We start from the raw sequence: 20,930 nt of genomic DNA on the forward strand, positions 1-20,930 counted from the left end.
ATGCATTCGCTGGGACAAAGCTTGCACATCACTTCTCTGAAGCAATCGGTACAACACACTTCACGTCAAAATGTACTTACGGCTTGCTGTTCCACAAATCTCAGATGGTCTGTCTCCTTACGCTGATAAAAACAGATGCAGACCCCGGTACGCCCAGCTCTGCCTGTACGGCCAGAACGATGAATATAAGAATCCACATCCTAAACCAGACATTGATTAAAACAAAGGAAAACGTCTTCCAAAGAACTTAATCAGAAAGAACAGCAAATCACCTCACCCTGAGTAACAAAACACATGAACCAGCAAAAGAATTACTGTTTCATTTTGGGGAATATCCAACAGGCAAGATGCTTGAGTAACTCCTCACTATTCATAGAACATAGAACAGTACAGCACAGAACAGGCCCTTCGGCCCTCGATGTTGTGCCGAGCAATGATCACCCTACTTTAACCCGTATACCCAACAATCCCCCCATTAACCTTACACTACGGGCAATTTAGCATGGCCAATCCACCTAACCCGCACATCTTTGGACTGTGGGAGGAAACCGGAGCACCCGGAGGAAACCCACGCACACACGGGGAGGACGTGCAGACTCCACACAGACAGTGACCCAGCCGGGAATCGAACCTGGGACCCTGGAGCTGTGAAGCATTGATGCTAACCACCATGCTACCGTGAGGCTTACAAGTTTAGAACGTGTCACAAAATAACTCAAATATTAAATCTCCGGGTTTAGACTATGTATAATTGAGCAATGGTTGACCTTGTGTAAAAGTCCACCCCTGACTTTTGGCCATAAAATCCACTCTTTCTCCTCAGTGGTTGACAGGGCCCTCAATCGTGCACACATTTTCCACTCTTCTGCTCTCACCCCTTCCCCTTGTTCCCAGAACCATGATAGAGTTACCCTGTCTTCACTTTCCACCCTACCAGCTTTCATATTCATTCTCTGTCATTCCCACCAACTCAAACATTATGGGCGGAATTCTCCGCTCCCGGGAAAAATCAGGAAGGCTGTCGTGAACTCGGCTGAGTTTCACGACGGCCTCGGAGGCCGCTCCTCTCACCGTATTCACGCCTACCCGGGGGGCTAGGAGCGGCGCTCCATTATTCTGGGTGGCCGGGCCTTGACGCGACGGCGGTGCCTATGTGACGTCAGCCGCGCATGCGCAGGTTGTCCGTCTTGCCCTCCGCTGCCCGCGGCTTGATCTTGCGGGGAGGCGGAGGGAAAAGAGTGCGTCGCTTTGAGACGCCGGCCCGACGATCGGTGGGCACCGATCGCGGGCCAGTCCCCTCCCGAGCACGGCCGTGGTGCTCACTCCCCTCTCCGCCCCCCACAAGCTTCAAACGGGCCTTTGGCGCCCATGTTCACGATGGCAGCGACCAGGTGTGGTTGCCGCCGCCGTGAAACGGTCGCGAACGGCAGGCCGCTCGGCCCATCCGGGTCGGAGAATCGCTGGTCGCCGTGAAAAACAGCGAGCCTTCCGAGCAGGGGGGGGGGTGAGAGAATCGCGGGGGGCGCCCGGCCCTCCCGCGATTCTCCCACCCGGCGTGGGGAGCGGAGAATCGCGCCCATTATGCACCACCTTCATCTCATCTCTCCTCTGTGACACCCTGCGTTCCCTCCACTCACATCATCTCAACCCCTTCTTATACATTTGCGAGGTGTAGCACCTGTCCCATTACCTCCTCCCTCTTCATTGCCCCAGACACAAAATACTCCTTCCAGGTGAAGCAGCGATTCACTTGCACCACTTTCGATTTAGTCGACTGCGTTTGCTGCTCACAATAGTCTCCTCTACATTGGGGAGATCAAACGCAGACCAGGTGACCACTTTGTGGAACACCTTTGCTTCGTTCACGAGCCTGACCCCAACTGTACTATTTCAATTTCCATAAAAGCAAGCATGCAGGTTCAGCATGCAGTTCGGAAGACAAAACGGTATGTTGGCCTTCACTGCAAGTGGAGTTGAGTACAGGAGCATGGATGTACAGGGCCTTGATGAGACCACACCTGGAGTACTGTTTGCCGTTTTGGTCTCCTTTTCTAAGAAAGGATATACTTGCTCGAGAGAGAGCGCAGCAAAGGTTAACCACTGATTCCTGGGGTGGCAAGATTGTCATAAGAGGACATATTGTGGTGACTGGGCCAAACTTCACTGGAATTTAGAAGAATGAGAGTCTCACTGAAACGTATAAAATTCTGACAAGGCCAGACAGACTGGATACAGTGATGTTGTTTCCTCTGGCTTGGGGGTCCCAGAATAAGAGGTCCCAGTCTCAGAATACAGGGAAGGCTATTTAGTACTGAAATGAGGATAAACCTTTTCATCAAAGGCTGGTGAGCCTCAGAAAGCTGTGGTGGCTAAGTCACTGAATTTATTTCTGAACAAAATAGATTGATGCACGTGGGCAGGGCGAACAAGACAAGGGATCACATGATAAATGGCAGCACCTTGGGAGCACCAAGGACCAGAGGGACCTGAGTGTGCATGTACAGCAGTCCCTTAAGGTAGCAGGGAAGGTGGAAACAGTGGTTAAGAAAGCATATGGTACACTTGCCTTTATTAGGCGAGGCATAGATTTTAAGCGCAGGGAGGTTATGCTTGAACTGTATAAAAGGTTAGACCAGAGAAAGAATATTGTGTGCAGTTCTGGAATCCATATTAGAGGGATGTGATAGCTCTGGAAAGGGTGCAGACGAGATTTACCAGAATGTTGCCTGGACTGGAAAATTTTAGTTATGAAGAATCATAGAATTTACAATGCGGAAGTAGGCCATTCGACCCATTGAGTCTGCCCTTGGAAAGAGCACCTAACTTAAGCCCACACTTCCACCCTATCCCCGTAACCCAGCAACCCCACCTGACCTTTTTGGACACCAAATGCAATTTAACATGGCCAATTCACCTAACCTGCACATCTTTGGACTGTGGGGGGAAACCGGAGCACCCAGAGGAAACCCACGCAGTCATGGGGAGAACGTGCAGACTCCCCACAGACAGTGACCCAAGCCAGGAATCGAACCCGGGACCCTGGAGTTGTGAAGCAACAGTGCTAACCATCATGCTGCCCCTAAATATAAATCTTCACTGTGATGGCCGGGAATTGAACCCGAGTCAACTGCTCACCACTATACCACCATCGCCCAAAAAATTGGATAGATTGGGGTGGTTTACCTTGGAGCAAAGGAGACTGATGGGGGGTGTGCGGGAGGACTTGGTTGAGATGTATAAAATTATGAGGGGCACAGAGGGGCAAGAAGAAATGTATCCCCTTGGTGGAGGGATCAATGACCAGGGGGCATAGATTTAAGGTAAGGGGCGGGAGGTTCCTCTGGATGTGAGGAAAAACCTTTTCACCCAGAGGGTAGTGAGAGTGTGGAACTCACTGCTTGAAAGGCTGGTGCAGGCAAAGACCCTCATAACATTTAAGAATATCTAGATACGTACTTGCGATCCCAAGGCATACAAGGCTATGGGCCAAGTGCCAGAAAACGGGATGGTTGTTTTTGATCGGCACAGGCACAATGGGCCAAAGGACCTTTTTTGTGCTGTAGACCAAGACCTACATGATATAGGCTCTGACATTAGCAACCCTATAAATGGATCGTCAGGAGCGGCACAGTGGGGCAGTGGTTAGCACTGCTGCCTCATGACACCAAGGACTGGGTTTGAGCCCGGCCCCAGGTCATTGCACGTGTGGGGTTTGCACATTCTCCCAGTGTCTGCATGGGTCTCACGCCCACAACCCAAATATGTGCAGGGTAGGCGGAGTGGCCACGCTAAATTGCTCCTTAATTGGGCCATTCAAGAAATGTGGGATATCCACAGATTATGGGTGTTTGGGGAATGATATGACTGATTGCTCAACATGATTGCTGATGACAATGTTGATGATTCGCGAGATGAAACCATTCAAGTAGTTTGGCATATGTAAGTTGGTTCTGCGGATGAGAGTTCTTATGAATTTAAATGCATGTTCCAATACATGCTCGGTTGATGAGTAGTATTCTTTTCTGTGCTGTGAAAAAATTGACTGAAATTGTATAAATGTCGTTCTTTTTGATGAATTTTATAAATTTAATGAATGTAGTGTATACAATTAATGCCCGGCTTCATGAAGGCTATCATTTCATAAATAAAAATATTTTTTGTCTCCTCTTGGGAAGAGGGTTGCCAGGAACAATCTCCAACCTGGCAACTCTGCAATAGCGAGACGATATGAAAGGGTGGATTTCAAACCCTCAAAAATGTATCTTGGCGGCATGGTGGTTAGCACTGCTGACTCATGGCGCCGAGGTCCCAGGTTCGATCCCGGCTCTGGGTCACTGTCCGTGTGGCGTTTGCACATTCTCCCAGTGTTTGTGTGGGTTTCGCCTCCACAACCCAAAGATGTGCAGGGTAGGTGGATTGGCCACACTAAATTGCCCCTCAATTGGGAAAAATGAATTGGGTACTCAAAATTTAATTTAAAAAACGGGGGAAAAAAAATATCTTGAAGGGCGGCATGTTGACGCAGTGGTTAATACTGCCACCCTCACAGCACTGAGGACCCAGGCTCAAACCCTGCCCCGGGTCACAGTCCACCATGTGGAGTTTGCACCCCACACAACCCAAAGATGTGCAGGGTAGGTGGATTGGCCATGCTCCTTAATTGGACAAAAAAGAATGAGCACTTTAAATTTATTTTAAAAATCTGACTTTTGCAACTTCTTGGCTAAAATTTAGTCTCAGAAGTTCGACTTTTACTAAAGTATATACTATATTTGGATTAGCTAATACAGTTTAAACAATGCTTGAAGAATGCCGCAAGACAAATCACAGTCCAATTTAGACACGAGTGGTAAGCAGACATCAGTCTGACTAATTTACCTTTGGTGGGCAGCCCTGTATTACCAGGTCTACTTCTGGGATGTCCAAGCCACGGGCAGCCACATTGGTGGCAACCAGCACTTCGAAGGTGCCGTCCCGGAATCCCTTCAATGTGATCTCTCGCTGATTCTGTGGAATATCCCCATGGAGACACTGAGCATCCTGCAGAAATCACCACAAACGTGGTTCAGTGAAATGAAGGTGTAGAATAACTCAACAGAATGATCAATGATTTAGATGTGAGGATGAAATGTATTATGATACAAAACTAGATGGGAGTGCAAGTTGCAAGGTGGATGCAATTTAATGATAATCTTTATTGTCACAAGTAGTCTTACATAACACTGCAAAGAAATGAAATCAGGACAGTGACCGTCATCAAACCATTCAAGAAATGTGGGACATCAACAGATCATGGGCGTTTGGGGAATGGGTTAAAGTGTGTCTGTTTTAATGCAAGGAGTGTCAGGAATAAGGGAGATGCACTTAGAGCATAGATCAGTACTTGGAACTGCGATGTTGTAACCATTACGGACACATGGATTTCACAAGGACAGGAATGGTTGTTTGATGTCCCGGGGTTTAGATGTTTTCAGAAGAATAGGGAGGGAGGTAAAAGAGGAGGGGGTGTGGCACTGTTAATTAGGGAGAGCAGCACAGCTACAGAAAAGGAGGTAGTTGAGGAGGGTTTGTCTACTGAGTCAGTATGGGTGGAAGTCAGGAACAAGGATCAGTCACTTTATTGGGAGTTTCTTTATAGACCCGCAATAGCAGCAGAGATAGAGGGACAGATTGGGTGGCAGATCCTGAAAAGGTGCAGAAGTAACAGAGTTGTTGTCATGGGTGACTACAACTTCCCTAATATCGACTGGAACCTCCTTACTGCAAATGGTTTGGATGGAGCAGATTTTGTCAGGTGTGTACAGGAAGGTTTCCTGACTCAATATGTAGATAGGTCGACTAGAGGGGAGGCCAAATTGGACTTGGTGCTCGGCAATGAACCAGGTCAGGTGTCAGATGTCTCGGTGACAGTGACCACAACTCCTTGACCTTTACCATAGTCATGGAGAGGGATAGGAACAGACAGTATGGAAAGCTATTTAATTGGGGGAGGGGAAATTATTCTGCCATTAGACAGGAGCTGAGGAGCATTAAGTGGGAACTATTGTTCTTGGGGAAATGCACAACAGTACTGTGGGGGTTGTTTAAGTCATCAGGGACTTTTAAACGACTCTTGGACAGGTACACGGACAGCAGTTAAATGAAGGCGTGTAGGTTAGGTTGACCTTAGATTAGGATAAATGGTCGGCAGAACATTGTGGGCCGAAGGGCCTGTAGTGTGCTGTACTGCTCTATGTTCTATGATTGCTGATGACAATGTTGATGATCCATATGATAAAGCCATTCAAGAAGTAAATTGGCATAGGTAACATAGAACATACAGTGCAGGAGGCCATTCGGCCCATCGAGTCTGCACCGACCCACTTAAGCCCTCACTTCCACCATATCCCCATAACGCCTCCTAACCTTTTTGGTCACTAAGGGCAATTTATCATGGCCAATCCACCTAACCTGCACATCTTTGGACTGTGGGAGGAAACCCACGCAGACACGGGGAGAACGTGCAGACTCCGCACAGACAGTGACCCAGCGGGGAATCGAACCTGGGACCCTGGCTCTGTGAAGCCACAGAGCTATCCACTTGTGCTACCGTGCTGCCCGATATAAGTTGGTTCTTATGAATTTCAATGCATGTTCCAATACATGCTAAGTTGATGAGTAGTATTCTTTTCTGCGCTGTGAAAAAACTCAGTGCTAAAGCTCCTAGTCGCCACATTCCAGCGCCTGTTCGGGTACACAGAGGGAGAATTCAGAATGTCCAAATTACCTAACAGCACTTATTTCAGGACTTGTGGGAGGAAACCCACGCAGGCACAAGGACAATGTGCAGACTCCGTGTTAAGGAATGGGTTAAGAGACATTCCAATTAATGTCCATTTATGTTAAGTATCCAATAATTGACACTAATATGCAAAAAAGCTTCAGGTGACCTTTGGGGCATATGATGGGATGAGAGAGTTTTGTGCAGAGTTGTGTTAAAGGAAAATAAAGGTGTTTGCAAAAAGGAGCAGAACTTTTGACTATACAACAGCAGCTAAACAGCTGACACTCCGCACAGACAGTGACCCAAGCCGGGAATCGAACCTGGGACCCTGGCGCTGTGAAGCAACACTACTAACCATTGTGCTACTGTGCCGCCCCATAGGCGCTTCAAGGGGATTTGGAGAGGCTAGGTGAATGGCAGTTAGAAATCAATATAAAGAAATGGGAGGCTATCTACTTTGGTGGGGAAAATATCAATACAGATTATTTCTTAAATGTGAGAGGCGCAGTCTGGAATCTCTGTTATTTGGGAACTAAGAAGGGATAACGCATATCCAGGATTCCAAATAAATACAGAGATCCATCAGGAATGTTGAACTTCAAAGGAGCTTGGGTGTTCTTGTTCACAATTCACTGAAAGTTACCATGCAGATACAGGAAGGATGTTTCCCCTGGCTGGCTGGCGGCATCGAGAACAGTCTCAGAATAAGGGGCAGGTCATTTATGAACGAGATGAAGAAGAATTTTTTCATTCAGGAGGGTGGTAAATCTTCAGAATTCTCTGTCCCAGTGGGTTGTGGAAGCTCAGCTGTCGAGTATGTTCCGAGATTGAGGGAAACATATTTCTGCATATTCAAAAATTCAAGGGGTATGGGAATGGTGCAGGAAAATGATGAAGTAGATGATCAGCCATGATCTCATTGAATGGTGGAGAACACTCGAAGGGCTGAATGGCCACTTCCTCCTATTTCTCATGTTCTTAAAAGGTAACATTCCGATAACTATTGGAATGGTGAGGAAAGTTTATTACACAGTAAACTGAGAGAAAACCCAGCAAGTTGTGAGAAAACCTAGGGAAGAGATCTGTCACTGTATTATACCGGATAACAAAACTGGTTAAGTACTGGTATGTTGCTATATTGCTGTACAGTCAAGCTCGGAGAGGAGAATGCAGTACCTGTTTTATTGCGGTTACCAGCTCATTTACTTCCCTCTTGGTTTCACAGAAGATGATAGTTCGCCCATGACGACCGCTGTATACCTGAATGACATCGCCAATGACTGCTACTCGCTGCGTCCAATGGCATTCTATGGCCAAATGCTAAAGAAAAACATAAAACAAATTTAAGGATTTGGCTGCAAGTTCTACGCCTCAGAACGGAATCCAAGAATGTGAGGAGATACCGAATCCAGTGATAAAAGAACCAACATCATGCATGTCAGCTTTTCAGTAAAGCTAATTACCGGCCTGTATTAGTTTCATATTGTTATTAGAGAAACTAGCAAACGTGTCCAAACAACATGGGAAGTATCTGCAGGTTCAGCCATTTCCAAACTCAGGGCCACGAAGCATGTGTGGGTCAAGGGGCCACCAGTTGTGGGAAGTAGTACCCAATGGTCATGACCCGTTTTGAAAAATGCCGGCCGCAACCAGCTTTCAGAATGCAAGCTGTCCCGCACATACGTGCCTACACAGTAGTGCTCAGACCCGGAGCCCAGCGAGGCATTCTGCCTCCTCTTGATGTCAAATTCTTGGGAGCACGAGCAGATTGTTTGTGGTGTCAAGGGGGCAGGTCACGCTCTCGCTGTTCACTGACGTCACGTGCTCTGGGCTCGAGAGATTGCTCCATTTTGGAGCTGCTAGCAGTATACATTAAACAGGAAGAAAGCAGTATAAAGGTGATTTCTTGAGGTTTATTGATTGTGCCACAGCAAATCAGGATGCAAATGTTATATGCAGGGAGGTACTGGCAAATGAAGGTTAAAACTCTCAAAACTTCAAAGGCATTTGAAGACAAGTTTGAGGACAAACTTCTTGACTCTTTTCAATGGATGCATCAGATCATAGACTTTACAGTGCAGAAGGAGGCCATTCGGCCCATCGAGACTGCACCAGCTCTTAGAAAGAGCACCCTACCCAAACCCAACACCCCCACCCTATCACCATAACCCAGTAACCCCACCCAACACTAAGGGCAATACCGGATCTTATATTATCAGCTGAAGTCCTTAGCAGAAATGTAATATTCAATGACAAAGCAAGTGTCCTGAGGGTCTCCCAGGCTCATCTGTCACATTAAAGGTAAGCAAAAATGACGAGTCATTAAATTTGGGCTGCATGGGTCGCGAAGGTCAGCCAGAAAAGGGCCCAAAGGATGGTAAAAATGGGTCCTGCGCAAAAAAGTTTGAAAAACAGTGAGCTGAGCTATGCCACAATGGCTAAAAATAGAGATCACAAATCAAGTAAAATCCAGACCTCCAAATGAACAAACCTCGGCAAATGCTGGTCCAAGGGTTTTCCAATATGTCGATGTCCTTCGGTATTCCCTGGGCAGTGTCTGCTCAATGTGGCAGCAACACAATAGAAAAAAGGCTTTGCACACAACAATCAATCAGAGACACTTCCGGTGGCGGCAATGCGCAATTGAGCCGCACATTCGGCGGCTCCCGCGATTAACGGACTTCGGGGCTTTTTTCAGGGCCCCCAACGGAGCTGAGGAGACAAATCCCGACGGGGGAAAGAGGCCAGGAGTCGCCCCAGCGGTCCCATGGTCCGGACCAGGAGTGGGGCAGAGAGAAGATCGACGAAAACACCGAGGAAAAATCGGGGGCAGGAAAACAAAATGGCGGCCGGCGAAAGCTTTGAGGAGCTGAGGAAGTGGGTCCAGGAGCAGCAGACGATTCTGCTGCGCTGCTTCCAGGAGCTGAAATTGGAGCTGCTGGAGTCCCTGAAGGTAACCAACAGGGAATTGATGAAGACCCAGACAGCCCAGGGGGCTGCGATCCGGGAGCTGCAGCAGCAGGCCGCCGAAAGGGAGGATGAGGTCGTGGCCGTGGTGGGGAAGGTGGAGATGCACGAGGCGCTCCATAAAAGATGGCAGGAGCGGTTCGAGGAGCTGGACAACCGGTCGAGGAGGAAGAATTTACGGATCCTGGGCCTCACGGAGGGGCTGGAGGGGTCGGACCTAGCGGCCTATGTGGTGCTGATGCTAAACTCGCTGATGGGGGCTGGGTCCTTCCAGGGGCCCCTGGAGTTGGAGGGGGCCCACAGAATTCTGGCTAGGAGGACCAAGCCGAACGAGCCGCCGCGGGCGGTGTTGGTGAGGTTCCACCGGTTCGTGGATCGTGAGTGTGTGCTCCGGTGGGCCAAGAAGGAGCGGAGCAGCAAATGGGAGAACACGGAGGTGCGGATCTTCCAGGACTGGAGTGCGGAAGTGGCGAGGCGGAGGGCCGGGTTTAACCGGACGAAGGCGGTGCTCCACAGGCGGAAGGTAAACTTTGGAATGTTGCAGCCGACGCGTCTGTGGGTCACCTATAAGGATCGACACCACTATTTTGAATCCCCGGAGGAGGCGTGGGCCTTCGTGCAAGCCGAGAAACTGGACTCAAACTGAGGGTCCCCCTAATGGGGGATGCTGTATAATACTGTATTTATTTATACTGTATTTGTATTTGCTGGGTTTAGGGTGGGGTGATGTCGTGGTGGCTTTAGGGTGGGTGGGGTGATGTCGTACGGGTTTTTTCTTTATGGGTTTTCAAGCAGGGGTTGGGTGGACGGGTTCGGGCAGAGAGGTAAACGGGTGTTCGGGGAGCTGGTGGGGGGGGGACTGACAATGGGAGTGGCCCGGCAGGGCTTTCTGCGGGGTTCCCGCGCTGTGAGAGGGAGGGGGAGTGTTTTCTTTTCCCGCGCAGGAGCGGGGGGAGGGTGGACTCGTTGACGGGTACAATGGAGGAGGGGCAGTCCCACGTTGGGAGGAGCCGAAAGTAGGGCGGGAGCCGTCGGGGTCAGCAGAAGTTAGCTGGCTCACGGGAGTGCTGTAGGGGGGGGGGGGGGGGGGGGGGGCGGCTAGGAGGGGTCCTAGCCTGGGGGGGAGGGGAGGGGGGGTACCGGGTTGCTGCTGAAACGGTCAGGAAGGAGCTGGAGGACGCAGGGGGTGCTGGAGGGGTGGGGGGTGGGGGGGGGGGGGCAAGTATTCCACTCAGGGCTGGATGAGAAGAGTAAGGGGGTGGCGATCCTGGTGGGGAAGAAGGTGTCGTTTGAGGCGTTGAAGGTGGTGGCTGACAGGGGCGGGAGGTACGGGATGGTGAGTGGCAAGCTGCAGGGGAGCGGGTAGTGTTGGTGAATGTTTATGCCCCAAATTGGGACGATGCGGGGTTTATGCGGCGTATGTTGGGCCGCATTCCAGACCTGGAGCCGGAGTGCCTGATCATGGGGGGGGGGGGGGGGGGGGGGGAGACTTTAGCACAGTACTGGATCCCCCATTGGATCGATCCAAGTCCCGGACGGGTAGGAGGTCGGCGGCGGCTAAGGTGTTGAGGGGATTCATGGACCAGATTGGGGGGGGGTGGGGGTTGACCCTTGGAGGTTTGCGAGGCCAAGGGCCAGGGAATACTCGTTTTTCTCCCATGTACATAAGGCCTACTCGAGGATTAATTTTTTTGTCCTGAGCAGGGGGCTGGTGTCGAGGGTGGAGGTAGTGGAATACTCTGCCATTGCCATTTCGGATCATGGCCCGCACTGGATGGACCTCAGGCTGGGGGAAGAGAGGGACCAACGTCCGCTCTGGCGCATGGAGGTGGGGCTGCTGGCAGATGAGGAGGTAGCCGGAAGGGTCCGGGGGTGTATCGAGAGATACCTCGAGGCCAATGATAACGGGGAGGTTCGGGTGGGGACGGTCTGGGAGGCATTGAAGGCGGTGATGAGGGGAGAATTGATCTCCATCCGAACCCATAGGGAGAGGGGGGAGCAGAGGGAAAGGGAAAGACTGATAGGGGAGATGGTGCAGGTGGATAGGAGATATGCGGAGGCCCCAGAGCAGGGATTGCTGGGGAAGAGGCGTAGCCTTCAGGCCAGATTTGACCTACTGACGACCAGAAAGGCGGAAGCTCAGTGGAGGAAAGCATGGGGGGCGGTGTATGAATACGGGGAGAAGGCGAGCAGGATGCTGGCGCACCAGCTCCGGAAGCGAGACGCGGCCAGGGAGATTGGGGAAGTGATGGATAGAGCTGGGAAGGTGGTGCGGAGGGGGGCAGATGTCAATGGGGTCTTCAGGGACTTCTATGGGGAATTGTACCGGTCTGAACCCCCGGTGGAGGGGGGTGGAATGGGGCGCTTCTTGGACAAGTTGCGATTCCCGAGGGTGGAAGAGGAGTAGGTGGAGGGACTAGGGGCGCCGATCGAGCTGGAGGAGGTGGTCAAAGGGATAGGGAGCATGCAGTCGGGGAAGGCACCGGGGCCGGACGGGTTTCCGGCTGAATTCTATAAAACGTATTTGGACCTGTTGGGCCCCCTGTTGGTCCGGACCTTTAACGAGGCAAGGGAGGGGGGGCTCTGCCCCCAACTATGTCACGGGCGCTGACTTCCTTGATCCTGAAGCGGGACAAGGACCCTCTGCAGTGTGGATCATATAGGCCGATTTCGCTGCTGAACGCTGACGCTAAGCTGCTGGCAAAGATCCTGGCCACTAGAATAGAGAATTGTGTGCCTGGGGTCATACATGAGGACCAGACGGGGTTTGTGAAGGGAAGGCAGCTGAACACAAACGTACGAAGGCTCCTCAACGTCATTATGATGCCGGCTGTGGAAGGGGAGGCGGAGATAGTGGTGGCATTAGACGCGGAGAAGGCCTTCGATAGGGTTGAGTGGGAGTACTTGTGGGAGGTGTTGGAGAGGTTTGGGGAGGGGTTTATCCAGTGGGTGAGGCTGCTCTACGAGGCCCCGATGGCAAGTGTAGCCACAAATAGGATGAGGTCGGAGTACTTTCGGCTGTATCGGGGGCCGAGACAGGGGTGCCCCCTGTCCCCCTTGCTCTTTGCGTTGGCGATTGAGCCCCTGGCCATGGCACTGAGGGAGTCAGGGAACTGGAGGGGCCTGGTGCGGGGTGGGGAGGAGCATCGTGTGTCGCTGTACGCGGACGACCTGTTGCTGTATGTGGCGGACCCGGTGGGGGGGATGCCGGAGGTGATGAGGATTCTTAGGGAATTTGGGGGTTTCTCGGGGTATAAGTTGAACCTGGGCAAGAGTGAGGTGTTTGTGGTGCATCCGGGGGATCAAGAGGAGGGGATTGGTAGGCTCCCATTGAAGCAGGCAGGGAAGAGCTTCAGGTACCATGGGGTCCAGGTGGCAGGGAGCTGGGGGGCCCTGCACAAGCTCAACCTCACAAGATTGGTGGAGCAGATGGAGGAGGAGTTTAAGAGATGGGATATGTTACCGCTGTCACTGGCGGGGAGGGTGCAGTCCGTCAAGATGACGGTGCTCCCGAGGTTTTTGTTCCTGTTCCAGTGCCTCCCCATCCTTATCCCAAAGGCCTTTTTCAGGAGGGTCAGCAGGAGTATCACGGGATTTGTGTGGGTGCATGGGACTCCGAGGGTTCGAAGAGTGTTCCTGGAACGAGGCAGGGATAGGGGGGGGGCTGGCGTTGCCCAACCTCTGTGGGTACTACTGGGCGGCCAACGCAGCGATGGTGCGTAAGTGGGTAATGGACGAGGAAGGGGCAGCGTGGAAGAGGATGGAGGCGGCGTCTTGTGTGGGCACAAGCCTGGAGGCGCTAGTAACGGCGACATTGCCGCTCCCTCCAACGAGGTATACCACGATCCCGGTGGTGGCGGCTACCCTCAAAATTTGGGGGCAATGGAGACGGCACAGGGGAGAAATGGGGGGCTCGATGGAGGCCCCGATACGGGGGAACCATCGGTTCGTCCCAGGGAGCATTGATGGTGGATTTCTGGGCTGGCACAGGGCAGGGGTTAGGAGGTTGAGGGACCTGTTTGTGGAGGGGAGGTTCGCGAGCTTGGGGGAGTTAGAGGGGAAGTTTGGGCTCCCCCCGGGGAACATGTTTCGGTACATGCAGGTTAGGGCGTTTGCCAGGCGGCAGATGGAGGGGTTCCCCTTGTTGCCCCCACGTGGGGTACGGGACAGGGTGCTCTCGGGGGTGTGGGTCGGAGGAGGGAGGATTTTGGACATATACCGGGTAATGCAGGAGGTAGACGAGGCCTCGGTGGAGGAACTGAAGGGTAAATGGGAAGAGGAGCTGGGTGAGGAGATTGAGGAGGGGACGTGGGCGGATGCCCTGGAGAGACTGAATTCCTCCTCTTCCTGTGCGAGGCTTAGCCTCATACAGTTCAAGGTACTGCATAGGGCCCACATGACTGGGTCGAGGATAAGCAGGGTTTTCAGGGGAAGAGGACAGGTGTGCTAGGTGCTCGGGGAGCCCAGCGAACCACGCCCATGTGTTTTGGGCGTGCCCAGCGTTGGGGGAGTTTTGGAAGGGGGTAGCAAGGACGGTGTCGAGGGTGGTGGGATCCAGGGTCGAGCCAGGCGGGGACTCGCAATTTTTGGGGCTGCAGTGGAGCCGGGAGTGCAGGAGGCGATAGAGGCCGGTGTTCTGGCCTTTGCGTCCCTAGTAGCCCGGCGGAGGATCTTGCTCCAATGGAAGGATGCAAAGCCCCCAAGCATGGAGGCCTGGATCTCTGATATGGCGGGGTTCATTAAATTGGAGAGGGTGAAATTTGCCCTGAGGGGATCAGTACAAGGGTTTTTCAGGCGGTGGCAGCCTTTTCTGGACTTCCTGGCGGAAAGGTTGGGAAATAGGCCGATAGCAGCAGCAACCGGGGGGGAGGGGGGGGGGGGGGGGGGGGACACTGTGCACATGGGTTTGTGGAGGGTGCTATCTATCTCTTTTTTGTTTTTTTCTTTTTCTTTGTTTTTGTTCTTTCCTTTTGTTTGAAGTTGCTCTTGAAGCTGGGGGGTATTGCTCATGGGGTGTTACCGTGGTTGTATGTTAATAGAGTTAAGATGTTTATATTTTGTAAAAATTTCAATAAAAATTATTTTTTAGAAAAACAAAAAAAAAAACAATCAATCAGAGACAGCAAATTTGTTTCATACGCTCCATGTTGATTTTGATGCTTGTGAGCTATAGGATATTAGGAACAGCAATGGATGTGGCTCTTCGGTTTCAGTACTGGGCAGCAAGTACTGTGGTTAGCACATTTGCTTCACAGCTTCAGGGTCCTAGGTTTGATTCCCCGTTTGGGTCACTGTCTGTGTGGAGTCTGCACGTTCTCCCCGTGTTTGCGTGGGTTTCCTCCGGGTGCTCCGGTTTCCTCCCACAGTCCGAAGATGTACAGGATTGGCTCGGCTAAATTGCCCTTAGTGTCCAGAAAAGATTAGTTGGGGTTACGGGGATAGAGTGGAGGTGTGGGGATAGGGTGGAGGTGTGTGTTTGGGCAGGGTGCTCTTTCCAAGGGTCGGTGCAGACTTGATGGGCCAAATGGCCTCCTTCTGCACTTCAATTTTATGATTATGATCCAGTACGTATCCAGTCCAACACAAAACTAGTTGGTGATTGGTCTGGTTCTGGGGAATGAAGTGGATCAAGTGTCAGTTGTGGAACATTTAGGTGACAGAGGTTGGCCAAGAAAAACAATAGGTCTGAGGATTGGGAGATGTTTAGAATTCAGCAAAGAAGGACCAAGGGATTGATTATGATGGGGAAACTAGAGTATGAAAGTAAGTTTGCAGGGAACACGGCAGCACAGTAGCATTGTGGATAGCACAATCGCTTCACAGCTCCAGGGTCCCAGGTTCGATTCCGGCTTGGGTCACTGTCTGTGTGGAGTCTGCACATCCTCCCAGTGTGGGCATGGGTTTCCTCCGGGTGCTCCGGTTTCCTCCCACAGTCCAAAGATGTGCAGGTTAGGTGGATTGGCCATGATAAATTGCCCTTAGAGTCCAAAATTGCCCGTAGTGTTGGGTGGGGTTGCTGGGTTATAGGGATAGGGTGGAGTTGTTGACCTTGGGTAGGATGCTCTTTCCAAGAGCCGGTGCAGACTCGATGGGCTGAATGGCCTCCTTCTGCACGGTAAATTCTATGATAAATACTGACTGTAAAAGTTTCTACAGGGAGGTGAAGAGAAAAAGATTGGTGAAGACAAATGTAAGTCCCTTCCAGTCAGAAACACGGGAATCTATAACAGGGGACAAAAGAACTGGCTGAGCAACTAAATTTGGGTCCTCATTTGTCGGTCTTCACAAATGAGAACACAAATAAGATACCAGAAATGTTGGAGAATGCAGGGTTAATGAGAGGTAAGAACTGAAGATAATCAATATCAGTAGAGAAATGGTGTGGGGGAAATTCAAGGGGTTAAAGGCTGATCAATCCCCAGAGCCTGATAATCTACATCCCAGGGTATTGAAGGAGGTGAACCCAGAAATGTATGCATTTTCCAGGTCATCTTCCAGGATTCTATAGACTGCAGAACAGTTGCTGCAGTTTGGAGGGTTGCTAATGTAACTCCACTATTTAAAAAGGGAGGTAGAGAGAAAGCATGAAATTAGACCATTAAGCCTGACGTCAGTAGTGGGAAAATTCTAGAATCCATTATCAAAGATTTTATAGCAGAGCACTTAGAAAACAGTGGCAGGATTGGACAGAGTCAGCATGGATTCATGAAGGGAAAATCATAGATATATCGAAGATAGGAGCAGGAGACGGCCATTTGGCCCTTCGAGCCTGCTCCGCCATTCAGCACCATCATGGCTGATCATCCAACTCAATAGCCTAATCCCGCTTTCTCCCAATAGCCTTTGATCCCATTCTCCCCAAGTGCTATATCCAGCCGCCTCTTGAATATATACAAAGTTTCAGCATCAACTACTTCCTGTGGTAATGAATTCCACAGGCTCACCACTGTGAAGAAGTGTCTCCTTATCTCTGTCCAAAATGGTTTACCCTGAATCCTCAAGCTGTGACCCCTGGTTCTGGACACACCTATCACTGGTAACAACTTCCCTGCACCTTCGCTGTCTCGTCCTGTTAGAATTTTATAAGTCTCGATGCGATCCCCCCTCATTCTTCTGAACTCCAGCGAGAACAATCCCAACCTAGTCAATCTCTCCTCATATGACAGTCCCGCCATCCCTGGAATCAGTCTGGTAAACCTTCCCTGCCCTCCCTCGAGAGCAAGAACATCCTTCCTCAGAGAAGGAGAACAAAACTTCACACAATACTCCAAGTGTGGCCTCACCAAGGCACTTTACAATTGCAGCAATACATCCCTGCTTCTATACTCGAAACCTCTTTCAATGAAGGCCAACATACCATTAGCCTTCTTTACCGCCTGCTGCACCTGCATGCTTACCTTCAGCGACTGGTGCACAAGGACACCCAGGTCCCACTGCACACTCCCCTCTCTCAATTTACAACCATTCTGCCTTCCTGGTTTTGCTTCCAAAATGAATAACCTCATACTTATCCAAATTATACTGCATCTGTCATTGGTTTGCCCACTCGCCCAAACTGTCCAGATCTTGCTGTAGGATCCCTGCAACCTCGTCACAATTCACCCTCCCACCTAATTTGGTATCATCTGCAAACTAAGATGTCACATTTTGTTCCCTCATCCAACATCATTAATATATATTGTGAATAGCTGGGGTCCCAGCACCGATCCCTGTTGTACCCCAATGGTTACTGCCTGCCAATTTGAAAAGGACCCATTAATCCCTACTCTTTGTTTCCTCTCTGCCAACCAGTTTTCTATCCACCTCAATACACTCCCCCCAATCCCATGCGCTTTAATTTTGCACAATAATCTCTTCTGCGGGACTTTGTCAAACGCCTTCTGAAACCAAATATACCACATCGACTGGCTCCCCCGTGTCGACTGTACGGGTTACCACTTCAAAGAATTCCAACAGATTTGTCAAGCATGATTTTCCATTCATAAATCCATGCTGACTGACTGATCCTGCCACTGCTTTCTAAATGTTTCGCAATATGGTCCTTGATAATGGTTTCAAGCATTTTCCCCACTACCAATGTTAGGCTTACTGGTCTATAATTGCCTGCTTTCTGTCTACCTCCCTTTTTGAATATCGGAGTGACGTGAGCTACCCTCCAATCTGCAGGGACAGTTCCAGAGTCGATAGAATCCCGGAAGATGACCACCAATGCATCTTAGAGTCACCTCCTTAAGCACTCTGGGATGCAGATTCTCAGGCCCTGGGGATTTATCCGCCTTCAATCCCATCAGTTTTCCCAACACCATTTCTTTACTAATGTTGATCTCGCTCAGATCTTCCCTCTCACTAAACCTTTCATTCTCCAACATTTCTGGGATCTGATTTGTGTCCTCATTTGTGAAGACAGAACCAAAGTAGGTATTTAATTGCTCAGCCATTTCTTTGTCCCTTATCATGAATTCCTCTGTTTCTGTCTATAGGGGGCCTACATTTCTCTTTACCAATCTTTCTCTTCACATATCTATCAGTGTCAGTCTTTATGTTCCCTGCAAGCTTCCTTTCGTACTGTACTTTCCTGTTCTTAATCAATCGCTTCATCCTTCTTTGCTGAATTCTAAACTGCTCCCAATCCTCAGACCTATTATTTTTCTTGGCCAATCTGTATGCTTCTTCCTTGGATACTATTTCTAATTTCCTTTTTAAGCCATGGATTGGTCCTCTTACCCCCCACTTTGCTTTTGTGCCAGGCATGAACGAATAGTTGCTGTAGTTTCTCCATGCGTTCCTGAATGTTTGCCATTGTCTATCCACTGTCATCCCTTTAAGTAACTCTCCCCAATCTATCAAGACCAACTCACGCTTCATATCCTCATAGAACCCTTTATTAAGATTCAGCACCCTAGTCTCCGAATCAACTACTTCACTCTCCGTCCTGATAAAAAATTCTATCATGTTAGGTCGCTCATCCCCAAGGGGTCTCGTACAGCCAGATTGGCAATGATTCTATTCTCATTACACAGTACCCAGTCTAAGATGGCCTGCTCTCTAGTTGGTTCCTCCACATATTGGTCAAGAAAACCATACTGTTTGGTTGATAGATCATGCTTGATAAATCTACTGGAATTATTTGAGGATGTAACGCGTAGAATTGATGAAGGGGAGTTAGTGGATGTGGTATATTTGGACTTTCAGACGGCTTTTGACAAAGTCCCGATAAAAGATTAGCGTCTAAAATTAAAGCACATGGGATTGGGGGCAGTGTATTGAGATGGATAGAAAACTGGTTGGCTGACAGGAAACAAAAGAGGAGGAATAAAAGGGACTTTTTCAAATTTGAAGGCAGTGACCAGTGCTGTACCACAGGGATCAGTGCTAGGAATCCAGCTATTCACAATATATATGAATGATTTTAGACGAGGGAACAAAATATCTCAAAATTTGCAGATGATACCAAGTTGGGTGGGAGGGTGAGCTGTGAGGAGGATGCAGAGATCCTTCAGTGTGATTTGGACAAGTTGAGTGAACGGACCAATGAATGGCAGGTGCCATATTATTTGGATAACTGTGAGGTTATCCACTTTGGTGGCAAAAAACAAGAAGGCAGACTATTATCTGAATGGCCATAAATTAGGACAGGGGAATGTGGACTTGGATGGCCTTGTAAACCGTCAGTGAAGGTAAGCATGCAGGTGCAGCAGGCGGTAAAGAAGGCAAACGGTATGCTGGCCTTCAGTGTGAGAGGATTTGAGTACAAGAGCAGGGATGTCTTGTTGCAATTATACAGGGCCTTGGTGAGGTCACACCTGGAGTTTTGGTGTCCTTTTGAGGAGGACTGCAGTGAAGGTTTACCAGACTGATTCCTGGGATGGCAGGACAGACATACGAGGAGAGATTGAATCGGTTAGGATTGTATTCATTGGGGTTCAGAAGAATGAACAGGGTTCTCCTGGAAACCTATAAAATTCTAACAGGATTGAACAGGGTTGATGCAGGAAGTATGTTCCGGACAGTGGGTGTTCGTCGATAACCAGGGGTCTGAGGATATGGGGTAGATCATTTAGGACAGAGATGAGGAGAAATTTCTTCCCCCAGAGAGTGGTGAGCCTGTGGAATTCATTTCGAGAAGTAGTTAGACATAGCACTTAGGGCAAAGGATTTGGAAGAATATGGACGAAAGCGGGACTAGGCTACTGAGTTGGATGATGAGCCATGATCATAATGAATGGCGGAGGGGGCTTGAAGGGTCGAATGGCCCCCTCCTGCTGCTCCTATTTTTAAAATATGTTTCTAATGTAGTTTCAGATTGAGTTGCTGATGGGAAAGGATAAGGAGCAATCCAGAGAAAAAACAAAATTGGAGGCGGCCCAAATTCAATTGGTTGAGAGTGGGTTTGGTTTGGGTACATTTTTAAAAAATGATTTCAAGGGATGTGGGCATTGCTGATTTGGCCAGCTTTGCTACCAATCCCAAAATACCCTGGAGGTGGTGGTGGCAAACTGCCCTATTAATCTGCAGGCGTTCAGATGGTGCAAATCCAGCCGGTGCTGTTGGGAAGGGAGTTTTAGGATTTAGACTTGGTGATCATGAAGGAACAGCAATATCGTTCCAAGTTTTACAATACAGGAAGAGGCCCTTCCGCCCATTGTGTCTGCGCCAGCAATCAAGCACCTATCTGTACTAATTTCAATTTCCAGCACTTGATCCTTAGCCTGGTGCGCTATTGGGTTTCAAGTCCTCATCTAAATGTTTAAATGTTGTGAGGGTTCCTGCCTCTACCACCCTTTCAGGCAGTGTGTTCCAGTTTCCCACTATCCTCTGGGCGAAAAGATTCAAAATGATCAGGGAGCAGGGCAGAGGAGGTAGGGAGAAACTATCATTGTGAAACGGTAGATGTGCAGGTTAGGAGAACCAGAGGACATGATTGATAAAGCAATCAATATGATGAGAAAAAGCCTTTTATACCGCAGGTCAAATACACCAAGTGTGTGGTCGAGACAGATTTAATTGTGGGTTTCAAAAGAGAATCGGAATCATAGGATTTATAATGCAGGTCTCCATTCAGCCCATTGAGCCTGCACTGGCCCTTGGAAAGAGCACCCTACCTGAGCCCACACCTCCACCCTATCCCCGTAACAAAGTAACCCCACCCAACCCAACCTTTTTTTCGACACTGAGGGAAATTTAGCATGGCAAATCCACC

The 20,930-nt window shown here is 49.7% G+C and overlaps 1 protein-coding gene across 4 annotated transcripts in view; it reads right to left on the reverse strand.

Moving 5' to 3' along the window:
- Positions 1-20,930, reverse strand: part of ddx21 (DEAD (Asp-Glu-Ala-Asp) box helicase 21) — a 133,141-nt gene that overhangs the window by 42,645 nt on the left and 69,566 nt on the right. For 3 of the 4 annotated variants that reach the window (XM_038774009.1, XM_038774008.1, XM_038774011.1), the window contains 3 exons: positions 7,940-8,083; positions 4,879-5,040; positions 81-200 (listed from right to left, as the gene is read on the reverse strand). In XM_038774009.1, coding sequence (XP_038629937.1) covers positions 81-200; positions 4,879-5,040; positions 7,940-8,083 — 426 coding nt within the window. The remainder of the gene's footprint in view (positions 1-80; positions 201-4,878; positions 5,041-7,939; positions 8,084-20,930) is intronic. The other variant, XM_038774010.1, reaches the window with a different exon arrangement.

Source organism: Scyliorhinus canicula, chromosome 16 (genome assembly GCF_902713615.1).
Source record: "Scyliorhinus canicula chromosome 16, sScyCan1.1, whole genome shotgun sequence".
NCBI lineage: Eukaryota > Metazoa > Chordata > Chondrichthyes > Carcharhiniformes > Scyliorhinidae > Scyliorhinus > Scyliorhinus canicula.